Source organism: Oncorhynchus tshawytscha, unplaced genomic scaffold, assembly GCF_018296145.1.
Source record: "Oncorhynchus tshawytscha isolate Ot180627B unplaced genomic scaffold, Otsh_v2.0 Un_contig_3171_pilon_pilon, whole genome shotgun sequence".
NCBI classification, from domain to species: Eukaryota; Metazoa; Chordata; class Actinopteri; order Salmoniformes; family Salmonidae; genus Oncorhynchus; species Oncorhynchus tshawytscha.
In genome coordinates this window covers 142,501-162,357 of record NW_024609603.1, presented here as the reverse complement: position 1 = coordinate 162,357, position 19,857 = coordinate 142,501, and the positions used below count along the sequence as shown (strand labels likewise).

The 19,857-nt window shown below is 46.8% G+C and overlaps 1 protein-coding gene across 4 annotated transcripts in view; it reads right to left on the bottom strand.

Annotated features, from left to right (window-relative positions):
* The window catches only part of LOC112261433 (ankyrin-3), a 139,846-nt gene that overhangs the window by 65,380 nt on the left and 54,609 nt on the right, over positions 1-19,857 (bottom strand). The window contains exon 1 of one of the 4 annotated variants that reach the window (XM_042316177.1): positions 12,084-12,911. The exons of 2 other annotated variants lie outside the window; for them this stretch is intronic. In XM_042316177.1, coding sequence (XP_042172111.1) covers positions 12,084-12,197 — 114 coding nt within the window. In that variant the 5' untranslated portion in view covers positions 12,198-12,911. Of the gene's footprint in view, positions 1-12,083; positions 12,912-19,857 lie in introns of those variants that run through there. One more of the 4 variants, XM_042316176.1, reaches the window with a different exon arrangement.

Here is a 19,857-nt window from a genome sequence, read left to right as displayed (position 1 = left end):
CAGCTTCTCCCATTATCGATCATAGTCTGCTGCAGGAAAAACATATGTGTTATGGTTTTACACCCCCTGCTATATTGTGGATAAAGAGTTACCTGCCTAACAGAACACAGAGGGTGTTCTTTAATGGAAGCCTCTACAACAAAATCCTGGTAGAATCAGGAATTCCCCAGGGCAACTGTCTAGGCCTCTTACATGCTACTGGCTTTGAGTAAAGCCATTGTGTCTATGTATGCGGATGACTCAACACTATACAGGTCAGCTACTGCAGCGACTAAAATGACTGCAGAAGTCTGTAATAAAGTGCTACTCTGCCTTTTTAACAACACTATCAACAAGGCAGGTCCTACAGGCTCTAGTTTTGTCTCACCTGGACTACTGTTCAGTCGTGTGGTCAGGTGACACAAAGACGGACTTAGAAAAATTGCAATTCGCTCAAAACAGGGTAGCATGGCTGGTCCTTGGATACACACAGAGAGCAAACAATAAGATGCATGTCAATCTCTCCTGGCTCAACGTGGAGGAGAGATTGACTTCATCACTCCATGTATTTGTGAGAGGTATTGACATGTTGAAAGCACCAAGCTGTCTGTTTAAACGACTAGCACACAGCTCAGACACCCAAGGAAAAACTTTTAGTCTTGAAATCTTTGGTTGTTTACTACACTACTCACTCTGTGAATCCTTAAAGAGATGGGTGGGGCTAAGGCTTAATAAGAGGGTGTGAACGATGCTGATTGGGTGCAGACAAATTAGAGCTCTCCATGTACACTACCGTTCAACAGTTTGGGGTCACCTAGAAATGTCCTTGTTTTTAAAGAAAATGAAACATTTTGTCCATTAAAATAACATCACATTGATCAGAAACACAGTGTAGACATTGTTAATGTTGTAAATGACTATTGTAGGTGGAAACGGCTGATTTTTAATGGAATATCTACATAGGAGTACAGAGGCCCATTATCAGCAACCATCACTCCTGTGTTCCAATGGCACGTTGTGTTAGCTAATCCAAGTTTATCATTTTAAAAGGTAATTGATCATTAGAAAACCCTTTTGCAAATATGTTAGCACAGCTGAAAACTGCTGTCCTGATTAAAGAAGCAATAAACCTGGCCATCTTTAGACTAGTTGAGTATCTGGAGCATCAGCATTTGTGGGTTCGATTACAGGCTCAAAATGGCCAGAAAGTACTTTCTTCAGAAACTCGTCAGTCTGTTCTTGTTCTGAGAAATGAAGGCTATTCCATGTGAGAAATTACCAAGAAACTGAAGATCTGGTAGAACCCTCTGAACATGTGACACAGTGTGTAATCAACCCATTATGAAGACTCCAGAACCCTCAGAACATGTGACACAGTGTGTAACCAACCCATTATGACGACTCCAGAACCCTCAGAACATGTGACACAGTGTGTAATCAAGCCATTATGAAGACTCCAGAACCCTCAGAACACGTGATACAGTGTGTAATCAACACATTATGAAGACTCCAGAACCCTCAGAACATGTGACACAGTGTGTAACCAACCCATTATGAAGACTCCAGAACCCTCAGAACATGTGACACAGTGTGTAATCAACCCATTATGAAGACTCCAGAACCCTCAGAACACGTGATACAGTGTGTAATCAACACATTATGAAGACTCCAGAACCCTCAGAACATGTGACACAGTGTGTAATCAACACATTATGAAGACTCCAGAACCCTCAGAACATGTGACACAGTGTGTAATCAACCCATTATGAAGACTCCAGAACCCTCAGAACACGTGACACAGTGTGTAACCAACCCATTATGAAGGCTCCAGAACCCTCTGAACATGTGATACCGTGTGTAATCAACCCATTATGAAGACTCCAGGACCCTCAGAACGTGAAACAGGGTGTAAATAACTCATTAAGAAGACTCCAGAACCCTCAGTGTGTTTGATAGTGACACAGTGTAATCATAATGAACAGCCTCTGTGTAAATGCTGAAGCTGTCCTAGTTAGTTCTATTCTCTCTGTGTTGATGCAGTAAAGAGAAAACCCTGCAGCAGGATTAAAGACTTCACATTCAGTTTCCCTAAAATATCAGCACCTTGTTTACCGCACACTCCTCTATCGCTCTCTTTCTCTAGCTCATTTCTCTCTTCTGCTCTCCTCTTTCCCACTCTCACTCTCTCATTTCTCTCTTCTGTCCTCTTTCCCACTCTCACTCTCTCATTTCTCTCTGCTCTCCTCTTTCCCACTCTCTCTCTCTCTCTCTCTCTCTCTCTCTCTCTCTTTCTCTAGCTAATTTCTCTCTTCTTTCCCACTCTCACTCTCACTTTCTAATTTCTCTCTTCTGTCCTCCTCTTTCCCACTCTCTCTCTCTCTCTCTCTCTCTCTCTCTCTTCTCTAGCTAATTTCTCTCTTCTTTCCCACTCTCTCTCTCTCTCTCTCTCTCTCTCTCTCTCCCTCTCTCTCTCTCTCTCTCTCTCTTTCTTTCTCTAGCTCATTTCTCACTTCTGTCCCCCTCTTTCCTCTTCTCCCTCTCCCTCCCTGTGTTACTGTGCGTGGGCGTGGAATACCTCTCTACCCCCCACCAGGCCCTGCACCAATCACAGAGCCTCGTTTCCACTGCATGGTGGAGAGTTGTGCTGGAGCACTGAGGTTGGGGCTGCTCCTCTTCCTCTCCTCCTCTCTCTCCTCCCCTCCCCTCCTTTCCTCTCATCGCCCTCCTCTCTCCTCTCCTCTCCTCTCCTCCTGTCCACTCCTTTCCTCTTCCTCTCCTCCTCTCTCCTCTCCTCCCCTCCTGTCCACTCCTTTCCTCTCCTCCTCTCTCCTCCCCTCCTCTCTCTCCCCTTCCTCCCCTCCTCTCTCCTTCCTCGCCTCCTCTCTCCTCTCCTCTCCCTCCTCTCCTCCCCTCCTGTCCACTCCTTTCCTCTCATCACCCTCCTTCCTCCCCTCCTCTCCAGTCCTTTCTCCTCACCACCCTCATCTCTCCTTCCTCCCCTCCTTTCCTCTCATTGCCCTCCTCTCTCCTCTCTCTCCTCCCCTCCACTCCTTTCCTCTCATCGCCCTCCTCTCTCCTCTCCTCTCTCTCCTCTCCTCTCCTCTCCTCTCCTCTCCTCTCTCTCTCCTCTCCTCTCCTCTCCTCTCCCTCTCCTCTCCTCTCCTCTCCCTCTCCTCTCCTCCTCCTCCTCCTCCCCTCCCTGTCCACTCCTTTCCTCTTCCTCTCCTCCTCTCTCCTCTCCTCCCCTCCCTGTCCACTCCTTTCCTCTTCCTCTCCTCCTCCCCTCCTGTCCACTCCTTTCCTCTCATCACCCTCCTCTCTCCTTCCTCCCCTCCTGTCCACTCCTTTCCCCTCATCACACTCATCTCTCCTTCCTCCCCTCCACTCCTTTCCTCTCATCGCCCTCCTCTCTCCTCCCCTCCCGTCCACTCCTTTCCTCTTCCTCTCCTCCTCTCTCCTCTCCTTCCTCCCCTCCACTCCTTTCCTCTCCTCCCCTCCTCTCTCCTTCCTCGCCTCCTCTCTCCTCTCCCTCCCTCCTCTCCTCCTCTCTCCTCTCCTCCCCTCCTGTCCACTCCTTTCCTCTCATCGCCCTCCTCTCTCCTTCCTCCCCTCCTGTCCACTCCTTTCCTCTCCTCGCCCTCCTCTCTCTCCCCTTCCTCCCCTCCTCTCTCCTTCCTCGCTTCCTCTCTCCTCTCCTCTCCTCTCCCTCCTCTCCTCCTCTCTCCTCTCCTCCCCTCCTGTCCACTCCTTTCCTCTCATCGCCCTCCTCTCTCCTTCCTCCCCTCCTCTCCACTCATTTCCTCTGATGGGTTCAGTTCTATAATTCATGACAGTCATAGTGTTAAGAGTGTATCTTCCTCCAATCAGTCCTTCTGTTTTAGAGAGAGAGAGAGAGTGTCCTGCATGGTCCGACCTCCAAACCTCTCTACTGGTCAGAAAGAAAGGGCTTCAGCTCAGCTTGAACAAAGAAGGGAATGCTTAACGGAGGGACTAGTTATCTAGTTAATCAGGTGGGCTGATACAGTATTGTATCTCAGTAGAGAGATGAAGGGACTGTAGTATAGATCAGTAATGAAGAGGAACTGTACATTCTGAAGGGACGACAGGTAGACTGAAGGAGAAAGAGAGAGAGACCATTTGTACATTGTTGAAACACTGTATATATAATATGACATTTGTAATGTCTTTATTGTTTTGAAACTTCTGTATGTGTAATGTTTACTGTTAATTTTGATTGTTTATTTCACTTTTGTATATTATCTACCTCACTTGCTTTGGCAATGTTAACACATGTTTCCCATGACAATAAAGCCCCTTGAATTGAATTGAGAGAGAGAGAGAGAGAGAGAGAGACAGAGAGAGAGGACCACAAATACAAATTCCATCTAGACACCGTTGCCCTAGAGCACACAAAAAAAACTACATACCTTGGCCTAAACATCAGCACCACAGGTAAGTTCCAGAAAGTTGTGAACGAGCTAGTCTAGAGAGACAAGGCAAGAAGGGCCTTCTATGCCATCAAAAGGAACATAAAATTCAACATACCAATTAGGATCTGACTAAAAATACTTGAATCAGTTATAGAACCCATTGCCCTTTATGGTAGTGAGGTCTGGGGTCCGCTCACCAACCAAGACTTCACAAAATGGGACAAACACCAAAACTGCATGCAGAATTCTGCAAAAATATCCTCCGTGTACAACGTAGAACACCAAATAATGCAGAGCAGAATTAGTCTGATACCCGTTAATTATCACAATCCAAAAAAGAGACGTTAAATTCTACAACGACCTAAAAGGAAGCGATTCCCAAACCTTCCATAACAAAGCCATCACCTACAGAGAGATGAACCTGGAGAAGAGTCCCCTAAGCAAGCTGGTCCTGGGGCTCTGTTCACAAACACAAACACACCCTACAGAGCCCCATGACAGCAGCACAATTAGACCCAACCAAATCATGAGAAAACAAAAAGATAATTACTTGACACATTGGAAAGAATTAACAAAAAAACAGAGCAAACTAGAATGCTATTTGGCCCTAAACAGAGAGTACACAGCAGCAGAATACCTGACCACTGTGACTGACCAAACTTAAGGAAAGCTTTGACTATGTACAGACTCAGTGAGCATAGCCTTGCTATTGAGAAAGGCTGCCGAAGACAGACCAGGCTCTCAAGAGAAGACAGGCTATATGCACACTGCCCACAAAATGAGGTGGAAACTGAGCTGCACTTCCTAACCTCCTGCCTAATGTATGACCATATTAGAGACATGTATTTCCCTCAGATTACACAGATCCACAAAGAATCTGAAAACAAATCCAATTTTGATAAATTCCAATAAACTCTCTATTGGGTGAAATACCACAGCGTGGAATCACAGCAGCAAGATTTGTGACCTGTTGCCACAAGAAAAGGGCAACCAGTGAAGAACAAACACCACTGTAAATACAACCCATATTTATGTTTAAATGCAGAAAAGTGGTAATTAACTACAATGGCCAGAAACCATTGCACCTATTCTTCCCAGCACCACACACAGAAGGCATGAGAGAGGAATGTAGCCTACACAACGCAGCGAGGAAACGAGACGAAGAGGGGTAGAGTTTGTGAGGAAGCTCTACTCGATTGATAGTAGTAAGTCTTGAAAGTATGACTTGTCTACTTTGAAGAACTACTAAAACAGTGATTTGGTCAGACAGCTCTGCAGCGTGGGCAGCTGTAGCAACCCAATGATCATGGGACACCCTATCCTCTGGCCAAGGCAGGGGAGCTTGGCTCGTTGGGGAGCACAGAGAACTTTAGATGGTTGTCTGGTTACTGCCTGAGCAGAGATGAGATGATGACTGTATGAAATTAAATAATAAAGGCATCAAATTAAACAACAACTGGAATAGGTTATTAAAGTAAAGTGAATAAATGATGGTTAATTAGTGATGAGCAGCAATGGGCAGTCATCATTGGACTTTTATTCATTGCTTTATTATGTGTTGTTAGAGACAAATTAATGTTCTCACTGTCTCACTGTGACAGAGTGGCAGAGCAGAGTGAAGAGGGGGTATCTCTGTCCCATTGTCTCACTGAGACAGAGAGTCAGAACAGAGGAGTGAAGAGGGGGTATCTCTGTCCCTTTGTCTCACTGAGACAGAGAGTCAGAACAGAGGAGTGAAGAGGGGGTATCTCTGTCCCTTTGTCTCACTGAGACAGAGTGTCAGAACAGAGGAGTGAAGAGGGGGTATCTCTGTCCCTTTGTCTCACTGAGACAGAGAGTCAGAACAGAGGAGTGAAGAGGGGGTATCTCTGTCCCATTGTCCCTTTGTCTCACTGAGACAGAGAGTCAGAACAGAGGAGTGAAGAGGGGGTATCTCTGTCCCTTTGTCTCACTGAGACAGAGTCAGAACAGAGGAGTGAAGAGGGGGTATCTCTGTCCCTTTGTCTCACTGAGACAGAGAGTCAGAACAGAGGAGTGAAGAGGGGGTATCTCTGTCCCTTTGTCTCACTGAGACAGAGAGTCAGAACAGAGGAGTGAAGAGGGGGTATCTCTGTCTCTCTGTCCCTTTGTCTCACTGAGACAGAGAGTCAGAACAGAGGAGTGAAGAGGGGGTATCTCTGTCCCTTTGTCTCACTGAGACAGAGAGTCAGAACAGAGGAGTGAAGAGGGGGTATCTCTGTCCCTTTGTCTCACTGAGACAGAGAGTCAGAACAGAGGAGTGAAGAGGGGGTATCTCTGTCCCTTTGTCTCACTGAGACAGAGAGTCAGAACAGAGGAGTGAAGAGGGGGTATCTCTGTCCCTTTGTCTCACTGAGACAGAGAGTCAGAACAGAGGAGTGAAGAGGGGGTATCTCTGTCCCTTTGTCTCACTGTTCCACATGACACAACTGCACTTCTACATACAGGGTTGCTCTAGGGTAAGATTTCCCATACTGCACTTCTACATACATGGTTGCTTTAGGATAAGGTTTCCCATACTGCACTTCTACATACAGGGTTGCTTTAGGATAAGGTTTCCCATACTGCACTTCTACATACAGGGTTGCTCTAGGGTAAGATTTCCCATACTGCACTTCTACATACAGGGTTGCTTTAGGATAAGGTTTCCCATACTGCACTTCTACATACAGGGTTGTTCTAGGGTAAGATTCCACAGTCACAGATCACTCATATCTAAACCAATACAGTCAGTCAGCACCACAGTCACAGACCACTCATATCTAAACCAATACAGGTGGTCAGCACCACAGTCACAGATCACTCATATCTAAACCAATACAGTCGGTCAGCACCACAGTCACAGATCACTCATATCTAAACCAATACAGTCAGTCAGCACCACAGTCACAGATCACTCATATCTAAACCAATACAGTCAGTCAGTTACAAGTGACAGTGCAGACTGGCCTACAATCAATACAATCAGCAGCATTTGTCTTTGACCACTCCGCCACTAACCTAACATAGCAGGTGTAAAATACCTTAAACTAGAGCACATTCTGGTCTGGAAGAGAAGAAACAACACTGCTGGGGAGTAAATGTGGAGGAGGAGATGGAGTGTCAACTTGTTAACGTCCAAAAGCTGAAGTCACGTTACAGACGCTCTCTTTCATTTCCCCTGAAAACAGGAACATTAGTTTGTTGACGACCCTGCTGAGGACTCTGACACTGCAGGCTTCGTCTCCTTCATTCTCTCCCTCACATCCCTCAGCCAAGCCAGCTACACTGCTTCCTGCTGGCATGGTGTCTAGTGACCCTGGACTGATGGTAGAGACCCATCACTGATGGTAAATATCCATTACTGATGGTAAATACCCATCACTGATGGTAGAGACCAATTACTGATGGTAGAGACCCATTACTGATGGTAGTAAACCATTACTGATGGTAGTGAGACCCATTACTGATGGTAGTGAGACCCATTACTGATGGTAGAGACCCATTACTGATGGTAGAGATCCATTACTGATGGTAGAGACCCATTACTGATGGTAGTGACCCATTACTGATGGTAGTGACCCATTACTGATGGTAGAGACCCATTACTGATGGTAGTGACCCTGGACTGATGGTAGAAACCCATTACTGATGGTTATAACCCATTACTGATGGTAGTGACCCATTACTGATGGTAGTGACCCTGGACTGATGGAAGAGACCCATTCATGATGGTAGTGACCCATTACTGATGGTAGAGACCCATTACTGATGGTAGTGACCCATTACTGATGGTAGTGACCCATTACTGATGGTAGTGACCCATTACTGATGGTAGTGACCCTGGACTGATGGTAGAGACCCATTACTGATGGTAGTGACCCATTACTGATGGTAGTGACCCTGGACTGATGGTAGAGACCCATTACTGATGGTAGTGACCCATTACTGATGGTAGTGACCCATTACTGATGGTAGTGACCCTGGACTGATGGTAGAGACCCATTACTGATGGTAGTGACCCTGGACTGATGGAAGAGACCCATTACTGATGGTAGTGACCCATTACTGATGGTAGTGACCCATTACTGATGCTAGTGACCCTGGACTGATGGAAGAGACCCATTACTGATGGTAGTGACCCATTACTGATGGTAGAGACCCATTACTGATGGTAGTAACCCATTACTGATGGTAGTAACCCATTACTGATGGTAGTAACCCATTACTGATGGAAGAGACCCATTACTGATGGTAGTAACCCATTACTGATGGAAGAGAACCATTACTGATGGTAGAGACCCATTACTGATTGTAGTGACCCTGGACTGATGGTAGAGACCCATTACTGATGGTAGAGACCCATTACTGATGGTAGTAATCCATTACTGATGGTAGAGACCCATTACTGATGGTAGTAACCCATTACTGATGGTAGAGACCCATTACTGATGGTAGAGACCCATTACTGATGGTAGAGACCCATTACTGATGGTAGTGACCCATTACTGATGGTAGTGACCCATTACTGATGGTAGTGACCCATTACTGATGGTAGTGACCCATTACTGATGGTAGAGACCCATTACTGATGGTAGAGACCCATTACTGATGGTAGAGACACATTAATGATGGTAGAGACCCATTACTGATGGTAGTGACCCATTACTGATGGTAGAGACCCATTACTGATGGTAGTGATCCATTACTGATGGTAGAGACCCATTATTGATGGTAGAGACACATTAATGATGGTAGAGACCCATTACTGATGGTAGAGACCCATTATTGATGGTAGAGACACATTAATGATGGTAGAGACCCATTACTGATGGTAGTGACCCATTACTGATGGTAGTGACCCTGGACTGATGGTAGAGACCCATTACTGATGGTAGAGACCCATTACTGATGGTACCACCACCCTCTCTGACACGGGACCACCACCCCTCCCTCTCTGACACGGGACCACCACCCCTCCCTCTCTGACACGGGACCACCACCCTCTCTGACACGGGACCACCACCCCTCCCCTTCACTCCACATGCAGACAGATTAGATATGTGTGGGAAAGCTGTTTTGACAGAGCCCGACTAGGAATCCTATAGGACCATGACCAAACCAATCTCCATTGGTCATGGTTCTGGTGACGTCATTATGGTTTTGGCTGTCAGATGAAAGGGAAGGTAACCGTGGTGGAATAAACAGGGCTAAGAGGAGGGGGGGAGGACAGAGACTCAGCACAGACAGAAGAAGATCACAGGACCATGCTGGGAATGTTGCTGAATAGCCAATAGGTTGACTGTCTGTTATCATCTCCTCTAATGGAAAATCCCATTCAGTACAGAGCAGAACGTTCCACAGAAGGAAAGGTACATCTGACATGCAGTATCTGAACTGTAACAACAATATGAAATGTGTTTCTACATTCCACCAGAGAACTGATCCACATAGACTCTGAACCAGTCCAGAGAAACAACGGTAGGAAGACGCTGTTCGGTAGCTTCAGCTTCAGGAACAACAAAGCAACAAAGAGTCTGTTTACACCACACACTAGCTATATGACAAAGAGGAAATTACAATGTGAACATGAAGAAGAACACAGACATGGAACACCCTGGAGTTAGAAGAACACAGACATGGAACACCCTGGAGTTAGAAGAACACAGACATGGAACACCCTGGAGTTAGAAGAACACAGACATGGAACACCCTGGAGTTAGAAGAACACAGACATGGAACACCCTGGAGTTAGAAGAACACAGACATGGAACACCCTGGAGTTAGAAGAACACAGACATGGAACACCCTGGAGTTAGAAGAACACAGACATGGAACACCCTGGAGTTAGAAGAACACAGACATGGAACACCCTGGAGTTAGAAGAACACAGACATGGAACACCCTGGAGTTAGAAGAACACAGACATGGAACACCCTGGAGTTAGAAGAACACAGACGTGGAACACCCTGGAGTTAGAAGAACACAGACATGGAACACCCTGGAGTTAGAAGAACACAGACATGGAACACCCTGGAGTTAGAAGAACACAGACATGGAACACCCTGGAGTTAGAAGAACACAGACATGGAACACCCTGGAGTTAGAAGAACACAGACATGGAACACCCTGGAGTTAGAAGAACACAGACATGGAACACCCTGGAGTTAGAAGAACACAGACATGGAACACCCTGGAGTTAGAAGAACACAGACATGGAACACCCTGGAGTTAGAAGAACACAGACATGGAACACCCTGGAGTTAGAAGAACACAGACATGGAACACCCTGGAGTTAGAAGAACACAGACATGGAACACCCTGGAGTTAGAAGAACACAGACATGGAACACCCTGGAGTTAGAAGAACACAGACATGGAACACCCTGGAGTTAGAAGAACACAGACATGGAACACCCTGGAGTTAGAAGAAGACACTATGTCTTGTGCCGTACCCACCAGCCCTGTTCAACTCTCTCTCCTGTTAGTTAGCCTGCAGGCTGCAGACATGCCTGCGCTACTGTATAACTGGCAGAGAGCCAAGTCTATATTACTAACCAGCATCACTGCGGTCCATCCACCACACTACAACACAGCACAGCACCACGCTAAACCTTTTGATAAACAGGTGAGGATTCCTCAGGCTGATACCACGGAAACAAGCAGCACCATGCCACACGGAGCAACAGAGAGGCTGAGAGAAGCTGAAAGAGGCTGAGAGAGGCTGAGAGGCTGAAAGACCACAGTCCCCTCTATTGTCCCATGTCTCTCTTCACCTGCTAACTCTGTCCTAATGGTCTATGTCTCTCCACCCCCGTGTCTCTCCTCCTCCCCTGTGTCTCTCCTCCTCCCCTGTGCCTCTCCTCCTCCCCTGTGTCTCTCCTCCCCCCTGCTCCTCTCCTCCCTGTCTCTCCTCCTCCCCCATCTCCTCTCTCCCTCCCCCCTGTGTCTCTCCTCCTCCCCTGTGTCTCTCCTCCTCCCCTGTGCCTCTCCTCCTCCCCTGTCTCTCTCCTCCTCCCCTGTGTCTCTCCTCTTCCTCTGTGTCTCTCCTCCTCCCCTGTCTCTCCTCCTCTCCTGTCTCTCCTCTCCTCTGTGCCTCTCCTCCTCCCCTGTGTCTCTCCTCTTCCCCTGTGTCTCTCCTCTTCCTCTGTGTTTCTCCTCCTCCCCTCCCCCCTCTCCTCCTCCCCCTCCTCCCTGTGTCTCTCTCCTCCCCTGTGTCTCTCCTCTTCCTCCCCTGTGCCTCTCCTCCTCCCCTCTCTCCTCTCCTCCCCTCTCTCCTCCCCCTGTCTCTCCTCCTCTCCCTCCCCTGTGCTCCCTCCCCCTGCCTCTCCTCCTCCCCTGTGCCTCTCCTTCTCCCCTGTGCCTCTCCTTCTCCCCTGTGCCTCTCCTTCTCCCCTGTGCCTCTCCTCCTTCCCCTGTGCCTCTCCTCCTCCCGTGTCTCTCCTCCTCCCTTGTGCCTCTCCTCATCCCCGTGCTTCTCCCCCGTGCCTGTCCCACTCCCCACTAAGAGCCCACCCACACGGTGTGGTGTGAAGCTGCCGAGCTCTGTGGAGGAAAGGAACCAGGACAAAGGAATGAGAGCACCGGGAGACACTGAGCTTAACTCAGCCCCTCCTCCTCCTCCTCTCCCCCTCTCCTCCTCTTCCTCTCTCTATCCTCTCCTCTCCTTCTCCTGTACCTTTTTCTTCAGTTGCCGTTGGGCTTGTCTGATCTTCCTCTTCTTAAGCTTCTCGTCCTCAACAGAGGTGTCCACAATCGCTCTCTTCTTGATCTGAGATGCAGCCTGAGCCATGGTGCTGGGGAACTGCGATGGAGCTGGCTGATATCCTTATAGAGCAGGATAGCAGGAGGAAGTCCTACCAGGTTGGAAACAGCTCCTCTCTGTAGTATAGTATCCTACCAGGTCTGGAAGCAGCTCCTCTCTGTAGTATAGTATCCTACCAGGTCTGGAAGCAGCTCCTCTCTGTAGTATAGTATCCTACCAGGTCTGGAAACAGCTCCTCTCTGTAGTATAGTATCCTACCAGGTCTGGAAACAGCTCTTCTCTGTAGTATAGTATCCTACCAGGTCTAGAAACAACTCCTCTCTGTAGTATAGTATCCTACTAGGTCTGGAAACAGCTTCTCTCTGTAGTATCAGGGAGGAGGGCTGGGTGGTGATGGTGTGATGATGATGCTCTCTCTCAGGACAGCAGCAGAGGTAGTAACGTTAGCTAGCTAGCTAGGTAGCAGGGAAAATAAAACAGACCAAGCTGCTCCTCCCTGAGTGGTGTGATCCAGTGTTGTAGTATCCAGGAGGAAGATGGAGTCTGGAAGCAGACAGACGGCCAGGACGGATCCGTCTCTAGAGAAACAGAACCAGCTCTCTCTCTCCTCTCGCCTGCTGACGTCTTCATGTGGCTCGTGGCCCTACCTGAACCACTACCCATCACATTCCCTTCTCCCAGCACAGCATCCCTCAGACAGGACAGGCAATGTAATGAGAGGAAGGAAAGTAGGTAGGGCAGCGAGAGATTGAGTAGGAAGGAGAGAGAGAGAGAGAGAGAGAGAGAGAGAGAGAGAGAGAGATCGAGTAAGAAGGAGAGAGAGAGAGAGGCAGCTGAGACTGGGAGGCAGTGTTACACCACCAGCTGGAAGTGCCTGAGTGAAAGGGAGGAGAGGAGAGGGAAGGAAAGGAGAGGTTCTACAGGAGGGAGGGGAGGTAGATTACTGGTTCTAGGGGAGGGAGGGAGAAGGTAGGAGGGGGGGAGGGAAGGGAGGGGAGAGGTTCTAGAGGGACAGGGAGGGGGAGGTAGAGGTTCTACAGAGAGGGGAGGAGAGGAGGAGGGGAGGAGGGAGGGAGGAGGGGATAGGTAGATTACTGGTTCTACAGACAGGGAGGGGGGAGGTAGATTACTGGTTCTACAGACAGAGGAGGGGGATAGGTAGATTACTGGTTCTAGGAGGAGGGGATAGGTAGATTACTGGTTCTAGGGACAGAGGGGGAGGGGGAGGGATTACTGGTTCTACAGACAGAGGAGGGGGATAGGTAGATTACTGGTTCTACAGACAGAGGAGGGGATAGGTAGAGGTAGATTCTGGTTCTACAGAGGGAGGGGATAGGTAGATTACTGGTTCTACAGAGAGGAGGGGGATAGAGGAGGGGAGGGGGATAGGTAGATTACTGGTTCTACAGACAGGGAGGAGGGGATAGGTAGATTACTGGTTCTACAGACAGGGACAGAGGAGGGGGATAGGTAGATTACTGGTTCTACAGACAGGGACAGATTACTGGTTCTAGACAGAGGGAGGGGATAGGTAGATTACTGGTTCTACAGACAGGGGGTTCTACAGACAGGGACAGAGGGGATAGGTAGATTACTGGTTCTACAGACAGGGACAGAGGGTTCTACAGGGGGGGGGATAGGTAGATTACTGGTTCTACAGACAGGGACAGAGGAGGGGATAGGTAGATTACTGGTTCTACAGACAGAGACAGAGGATTCTAGGGGGGGGATAGGTAGATTACTGGTTCTACAGACAGGGACAGAGGAGGGGATAGGTAGATTACTGGTTCTACAGACAGAGACAGAGGAGGGGATAGGTAGATTACTGGTTCTACAGACAGGGAGGGGATAGATTACTGGTTCTAGACAGGGAGGGGGATAGGTAGATTACTGGTTCTACAGACAGAGGAGGGGGGATAGGTAGATTACTGGTTCTACAGACAGGGACAGGGACTGGTTCTACAGACAGGGAGGGGGGATAGGTAGATTACTGGTTCTACAGACAGAGGAGGGGGATAGGTAGATTACTGGTTCTACAGACAGGGACAGAGGAGGGGTAGATTACTGGTTCTACAGACAGGGAGAGGAGGGGATAGGTAGATTACTGGTTCTACAGACAGAGGAGGGGGGTTCTACAGACAGAGGAGGGGGATAGGTAGATTACTGGTTCTACAGACAGGGACAGAGGAGGGGATTACTGGTTCTAGATTACTGGTTCTACAGACAGAGGAGGGGGATAGGTAGATTACTGGTTCTACAGACAGGGAGAGGAGGGGGATAGGTAGATTACTGGTTCTACAGACAGAGACAGAGGAGGGGGATAGGTAGATTACTGGTTCTACAGACAGGGGATAGGAGGGGGGGGGATAGGTAGATTACTGGTTCTACAGACAGAGAGGAGGGGATATAGGTAGATTACTGGTTCTACAGACAGGGACAGAGGTTCTAGGGGAGGAGGGGGATATGTAGATTACTGGTTCTACAGACAGAGGACAGAGGAGGGGGGATATGTAGATTACTGGTTCTACAGACAGAGGACAGAGGGGGATAGGTAGATTACTGGTTCTACAGACAGAGGAGGGGGGGGATAGGTAGATTACTGGTTCTACAGACAGAGGGGGATAGGTAGATTACTGGTTCTACAGGAGGAGGGGGGATAGGTAGATTACTGGTTCTACAGACAGAGGGGGGGGATAGGTAGATTACTGGTTCTACAGACAGGGAGGGGGACAGAGATTACTGGTTCTAGGGGGATTACTGGTTCTATAGGTAGATTACTGGTTCTACAGACAGGGACATAGGTAGATTACTGGTTCTACAGACAGAGGAGGGGGATAGGTAGATTACTGGTTCTACAGACAGGGACAGAGGAGGGGGATAGGTAGATTACTGGTTCTACAGACAGAGGAGGGGGATAGGTAGATTACTGGTTCTACAGACAGGGACAGAGGATGGGGATAGGTAGATTACTGGTTCTACAGACAGGGGGGGGGATAGGTAGATTACTGGTTCTACAGACAGGGAGGGGATAGGTAGATTACTGGTTCTACAGACAGGGAGGGGGATAGGTAGATTACTGGTTCTACAGACAGAGGAGGGGGATAGGTAGATTACTGGTTCTACAGACAGGGGAGGGGGATAGGTAGATTACTGGTTCTACAGACAGAGGAGGGGGATAGGTAGATTACTGGTTCTACAGACAGAGGAGGGGGTAGGTAGATTACTGGTTCTCAACAATGTATTGTTGTCATCCTCAGCCATCACATGCAGTGCTGTACGTATTCTCTATGGGCCCTGGTAGAGACAGAGGCTGAGACGGAGAGACTGAGAGAGTGAGGCAGGGACTGCAGTGGTTGAATATTTAATGATGAGGAGGAGGCGGGGCTGAGGCTCTCTCACGGGCTGTGCCATGTGTAAAAGGAGCAGGAGGAGGCTGTGATTGGCTGGAAACATAGAGAACGAGGCTGTCATTGGCTACCTGGCTGGGATGTAAATGTGAGTGGGGTAGAGTTGGAGGAGAAGTGGCAGCACCAGATGGTTTCTACACAGTAAGACAGACAGTGAGTCAGTCACATTACAGATCCTACTGTTGTCACTAGACAGTATCTACATTTACACAGCTTCATACCGTTCCTTTACCAGAGACCTACCGGAGTATACAGTATTACAGACAGTGAGTCAGTCACATTACAGATCCTACTGTTGTCACTAGACAGTATCTACATTTACACAGCGTGAATTCTAAATAGCGGACACTAGCTAAATGCTAACAGGCGCAAGGCAACATAAATGAATTGCAAGGACAGACAGAGTCAATACATATTAGAATCACATTTGGCAGTGATTACAGCTGTGAGTCTTTCTGGGTAAGTCTCTAAGAGTGATTACAGCTGTGAGTCTTTCTGGGTAAGTCTCTAAGAGTGATTACAGCTGTGAGTCTTTCTGGGTAAGTCTCTAAGAGTGATTACAGCTGTGAGTCTTTCTGGGTAAGTCTCTAAGAGTGATTACAGCTGTGAGTCTTTCTGGGTAAGTCTCTAAGAGTGATTACAGCTGTGAGTCTTTCTGGGTAAGTCTCTAAGAGTGATTACAGCTGTGAGTCTTTCTGGGTAAGTCTCTAAGAGTGATTACAGCTGTGAGTCTTTCTGGGTAAGTCTCTAAGAGTGATTACAGCTGTGAGTCTTTCTGGGTAAGTCTCTAAGAGTGATTACAGCTGTGAGTCTTTCTGGGTAAGTCTCTAAGAGTGATTACAGCTGTGAGTCTTTCTGGGTAAGTCTCTAAGAGTGAATACAGCTGTGAGTCTTTCTGGGTAAGTCTCTGAGAGCTTTGCACACCTGGATTGTACAATATTTGCTTATTATTCTTTTAAAAATTCTTCAAGCTCTGTCAAATTGGTTGTTGTTTTTTGCAAGACAGCCATTTTCAAGTTTTGCCATAGATTTTCAGATTTAAGTCAAAACTGTAACTCGGCCTCTGAGGAACATTCACTGTCTTCTTGGTAAGTACCTCCTTGTGTTTTAGGTTATTGTCCAGCTGAAAGGAACATTCATCTTCCAGTGTCTGGTGGAAAACAGACTGAACCAGGTTTTCCCTCTAGGATTTTGCCTGTGCTGAGCTCCATTCCATTTATTTTGTATCCTAAAAAACTCCATAACGATTACAAGCATACCCATAACATGATGCAGCCACAACTATGACTGAAAATATGAAGAGTTTTACTTAGTGATGTATTGTATTTGCCCCAAACATAATGCTTTGTATTCAGGACAAAAAGTTAATTGCTTTGCCACATTTTTTCCAGTATTACTTTAGTGCCTTATTGCGAACAGGAAGCATGTTTTAGAATATTTGTATTCTGTAGAGGCGTCGTTCCTAACTCAGTTGCCGGAGAGGAAGGAAACCGCTCAGGGATTTCACCATGAGGCCAATGATGAGTTTAAAACAGTTACAGAGTTGAATTGGCTGTGAGACGAGGAAACTGAGGATGGATCAACAACATGGTGGTTACTCCACAATACTAACCTAATTGACAGGGTGAAAAGAAGGAAGCGTGTATCTTTGTAGTGACTGGGTGTATTGATACACCATCCAAAGTGTAATTCATAACCTCACCATGTTCAAAGGGACATTCAATGTCTGCTTTTTTTTTACCCATCTACCAATAGGCGTCCTTTTTTGCGAGGCATTGGAAAACCTCACTGGTCTTTGTGGATAAATCTGTTTGAAATACACTGCTCGACTGAGGGACATTACAGATAATTGTATGTGTGGGGTACAGAGATGAGGTAGTCATTCAAAAATCATGTCCATGCAACTTATTATGTGACTTGTTAAGTACCTTTTTATTCCTGAACTTATTTAGGCCACAAAGTGGCTGAATACTTATTGACTCAAAACATTTCAGCTTTCACTTTTTGTAAAAGGTCTAAAAACAAAGTTTCACTTTGACATGATGGGGTATTGTGTGTAGACCAGTGACAACACAACGCAATTACATCCATTATAAATTCAGTTTGTAACAAAACAAAATGTGGAAAAAGACAGAAGGTGTGAATACTTTCTGAAGGCGCTGATTTAAATGGAAACGTCAAATCAGATTTTCTGACATATCAATAACTAAGCCATCTAGTCCCGTAGCTTTGGGCCTACACACCGAACTTGGTGTTATTTGGACTTATGGTTCATCTAGTCCCGTAGCTTTGGGCCTACACACCGAACTTGGTGTTATTTGGACTTATGGTTCATCTAGTCCCGTAGCTTTGGGCCTACACACCGAACTTGGTGTTATTTGGACTTATGGTTCATCTAGTCCCGTAGCTTTGGGCCTACACACCGAACTTGGTGTTATTTGGACTTATGGTTCATCTAGTCCCGTAGCTTTGGGCCTACACACAGAACTTGGTGTTATTTGGACTTATGGTTCATGAAAGAAGTTTTTAAAAGGTTTTCCAAAATGTCCAAGATGGAGGAAAATCTTTCCTGACGGACATTATGGGTCTTCGAGGCAAATGTGTTCAATATGAGGGTTTAGGTTAGACTGCTTACAACACTGCCCCCTATAGGCAGTCAGGACCATTGTTTGTTATCAAGTTACTCATGGTCTCTAGTTCCTGTTTGTTATCAAGTTATTCATGGTCTCTAGTTCCTGTTTGTTATCAAGTTATTCATGGTCTCTAGTTCCTGTTTGTTATCAAGTTATTCATGGTCTCTAGTTCCTGTTTGTTATCAAGTTATTCATGGACTCTAGTTCCTGTTTGTTATCAAGTTATTCATGGACTCTAGTTCCTGTTTGTTATCAAGTTATTCATTCAAGTTATTCATGGTCTCTAGTTTCAAGTTATCATGGAGTTATTAAAGTTATTCATGGTCTCTAGTTCCTGTTTGTTATCAAGTTATTCATGGACTCTAGTTCCTGTTTGTTATCAAGTTATTCATGGACTCTAGTTCCTGTTTGTTATCAAGTTATTCATGTGCCAAATTAGAAAAAAAGTTAGCAATCTCTGCTTGAGTTATTTGGCCATGTAAAGGAAAACATAAAAATATGAATTCAGACAATAACAATGGGTTTGACAGCTTCGTTGTGAACCCCTAAATATATTTTTGGGGGGTATTGACTGTATTGAATATCATATCGTGGGAATCTCAAAATACCCCGGTATACAGTATAAACGGCATTCTGCCCAAGCCTAGTTCCTACCTACTGACAAAAATACCTACTGACAAGATAAACACCATTAGCTCTGAGCCTGCTGTCTGATCCTCATAGAAACAGAGATGTTAAAACCAGAGAGAGAAACCCCAGTAGCTCTGAGCCTGCTGTCTGATCCTCAGAGAAACAGAGATGTTAAAACCAGAGAGAAACCCCAGTAGCTCTGAGCCTGCTGTCTGATCCTCAGAGAAACAGAGGTGTTAAAACCAGAGAGAGAAACCCCAGTAGCTCTGAGCCTGCTGTCTGATCCTCAGAGAAACAGAGGTGTTAAAACCAGAGAGAGAAACCCCAGTAGCTCTGAGCCTGCTGTCTGATCCTCAGAGAAACAGAGATGTTAAAACCAGAGAGAGAAACCCCAGTAGCTCTGAGCCTGCTGTCTGATCCTCAGAGAAACAGAGATGTTAAAACCAGAGAGAAAACCAGTAGCTCTGAGCCTGCTGTCTGATCCTCAGAGAAACAGAGATGTTAAAACCAGAGAGAGAACCCCAGTAGCTCTGAGCCTGCTGTCTGATCCTCAGAGAAACAGAGATGTTAAAACCAGAGAGAGAAACCCCAGTAGCTCTGAGCCTGCTGTCTGATCCTCAGAGAAACAGAGATGTTAAAACCAGAGAGAGAAATCCCAGTAGCTCTGAGCCTGCTGTCTGATCCTCAGAGAAACAAGGGCTTCTCTTACTAAGGCTACTACAGAGGATTAGAAGGTAACATTAAAGTCACAGACCAGGGGAGAGGGAGACCTAAAGAGAAGCTCATCCCTGCTGTCTCTCACCACCCTGCACTGGGATCCACAGCATTACAGGACTGCCGGGTATTTCTGGATGTGAAAGAAAGACAGTACAGTTTTCTAACATCAAAGAGAGTCGTGGGGAGGCTTTGTGATCTCAGCTCTGTCAGGTCCTATGTGTTTAATGAGCTTCCTCTGGCAGCAGCAGATTACACTGAGATGATGTGGCCCCAGGATGGATAATCACTGTATTATAATGT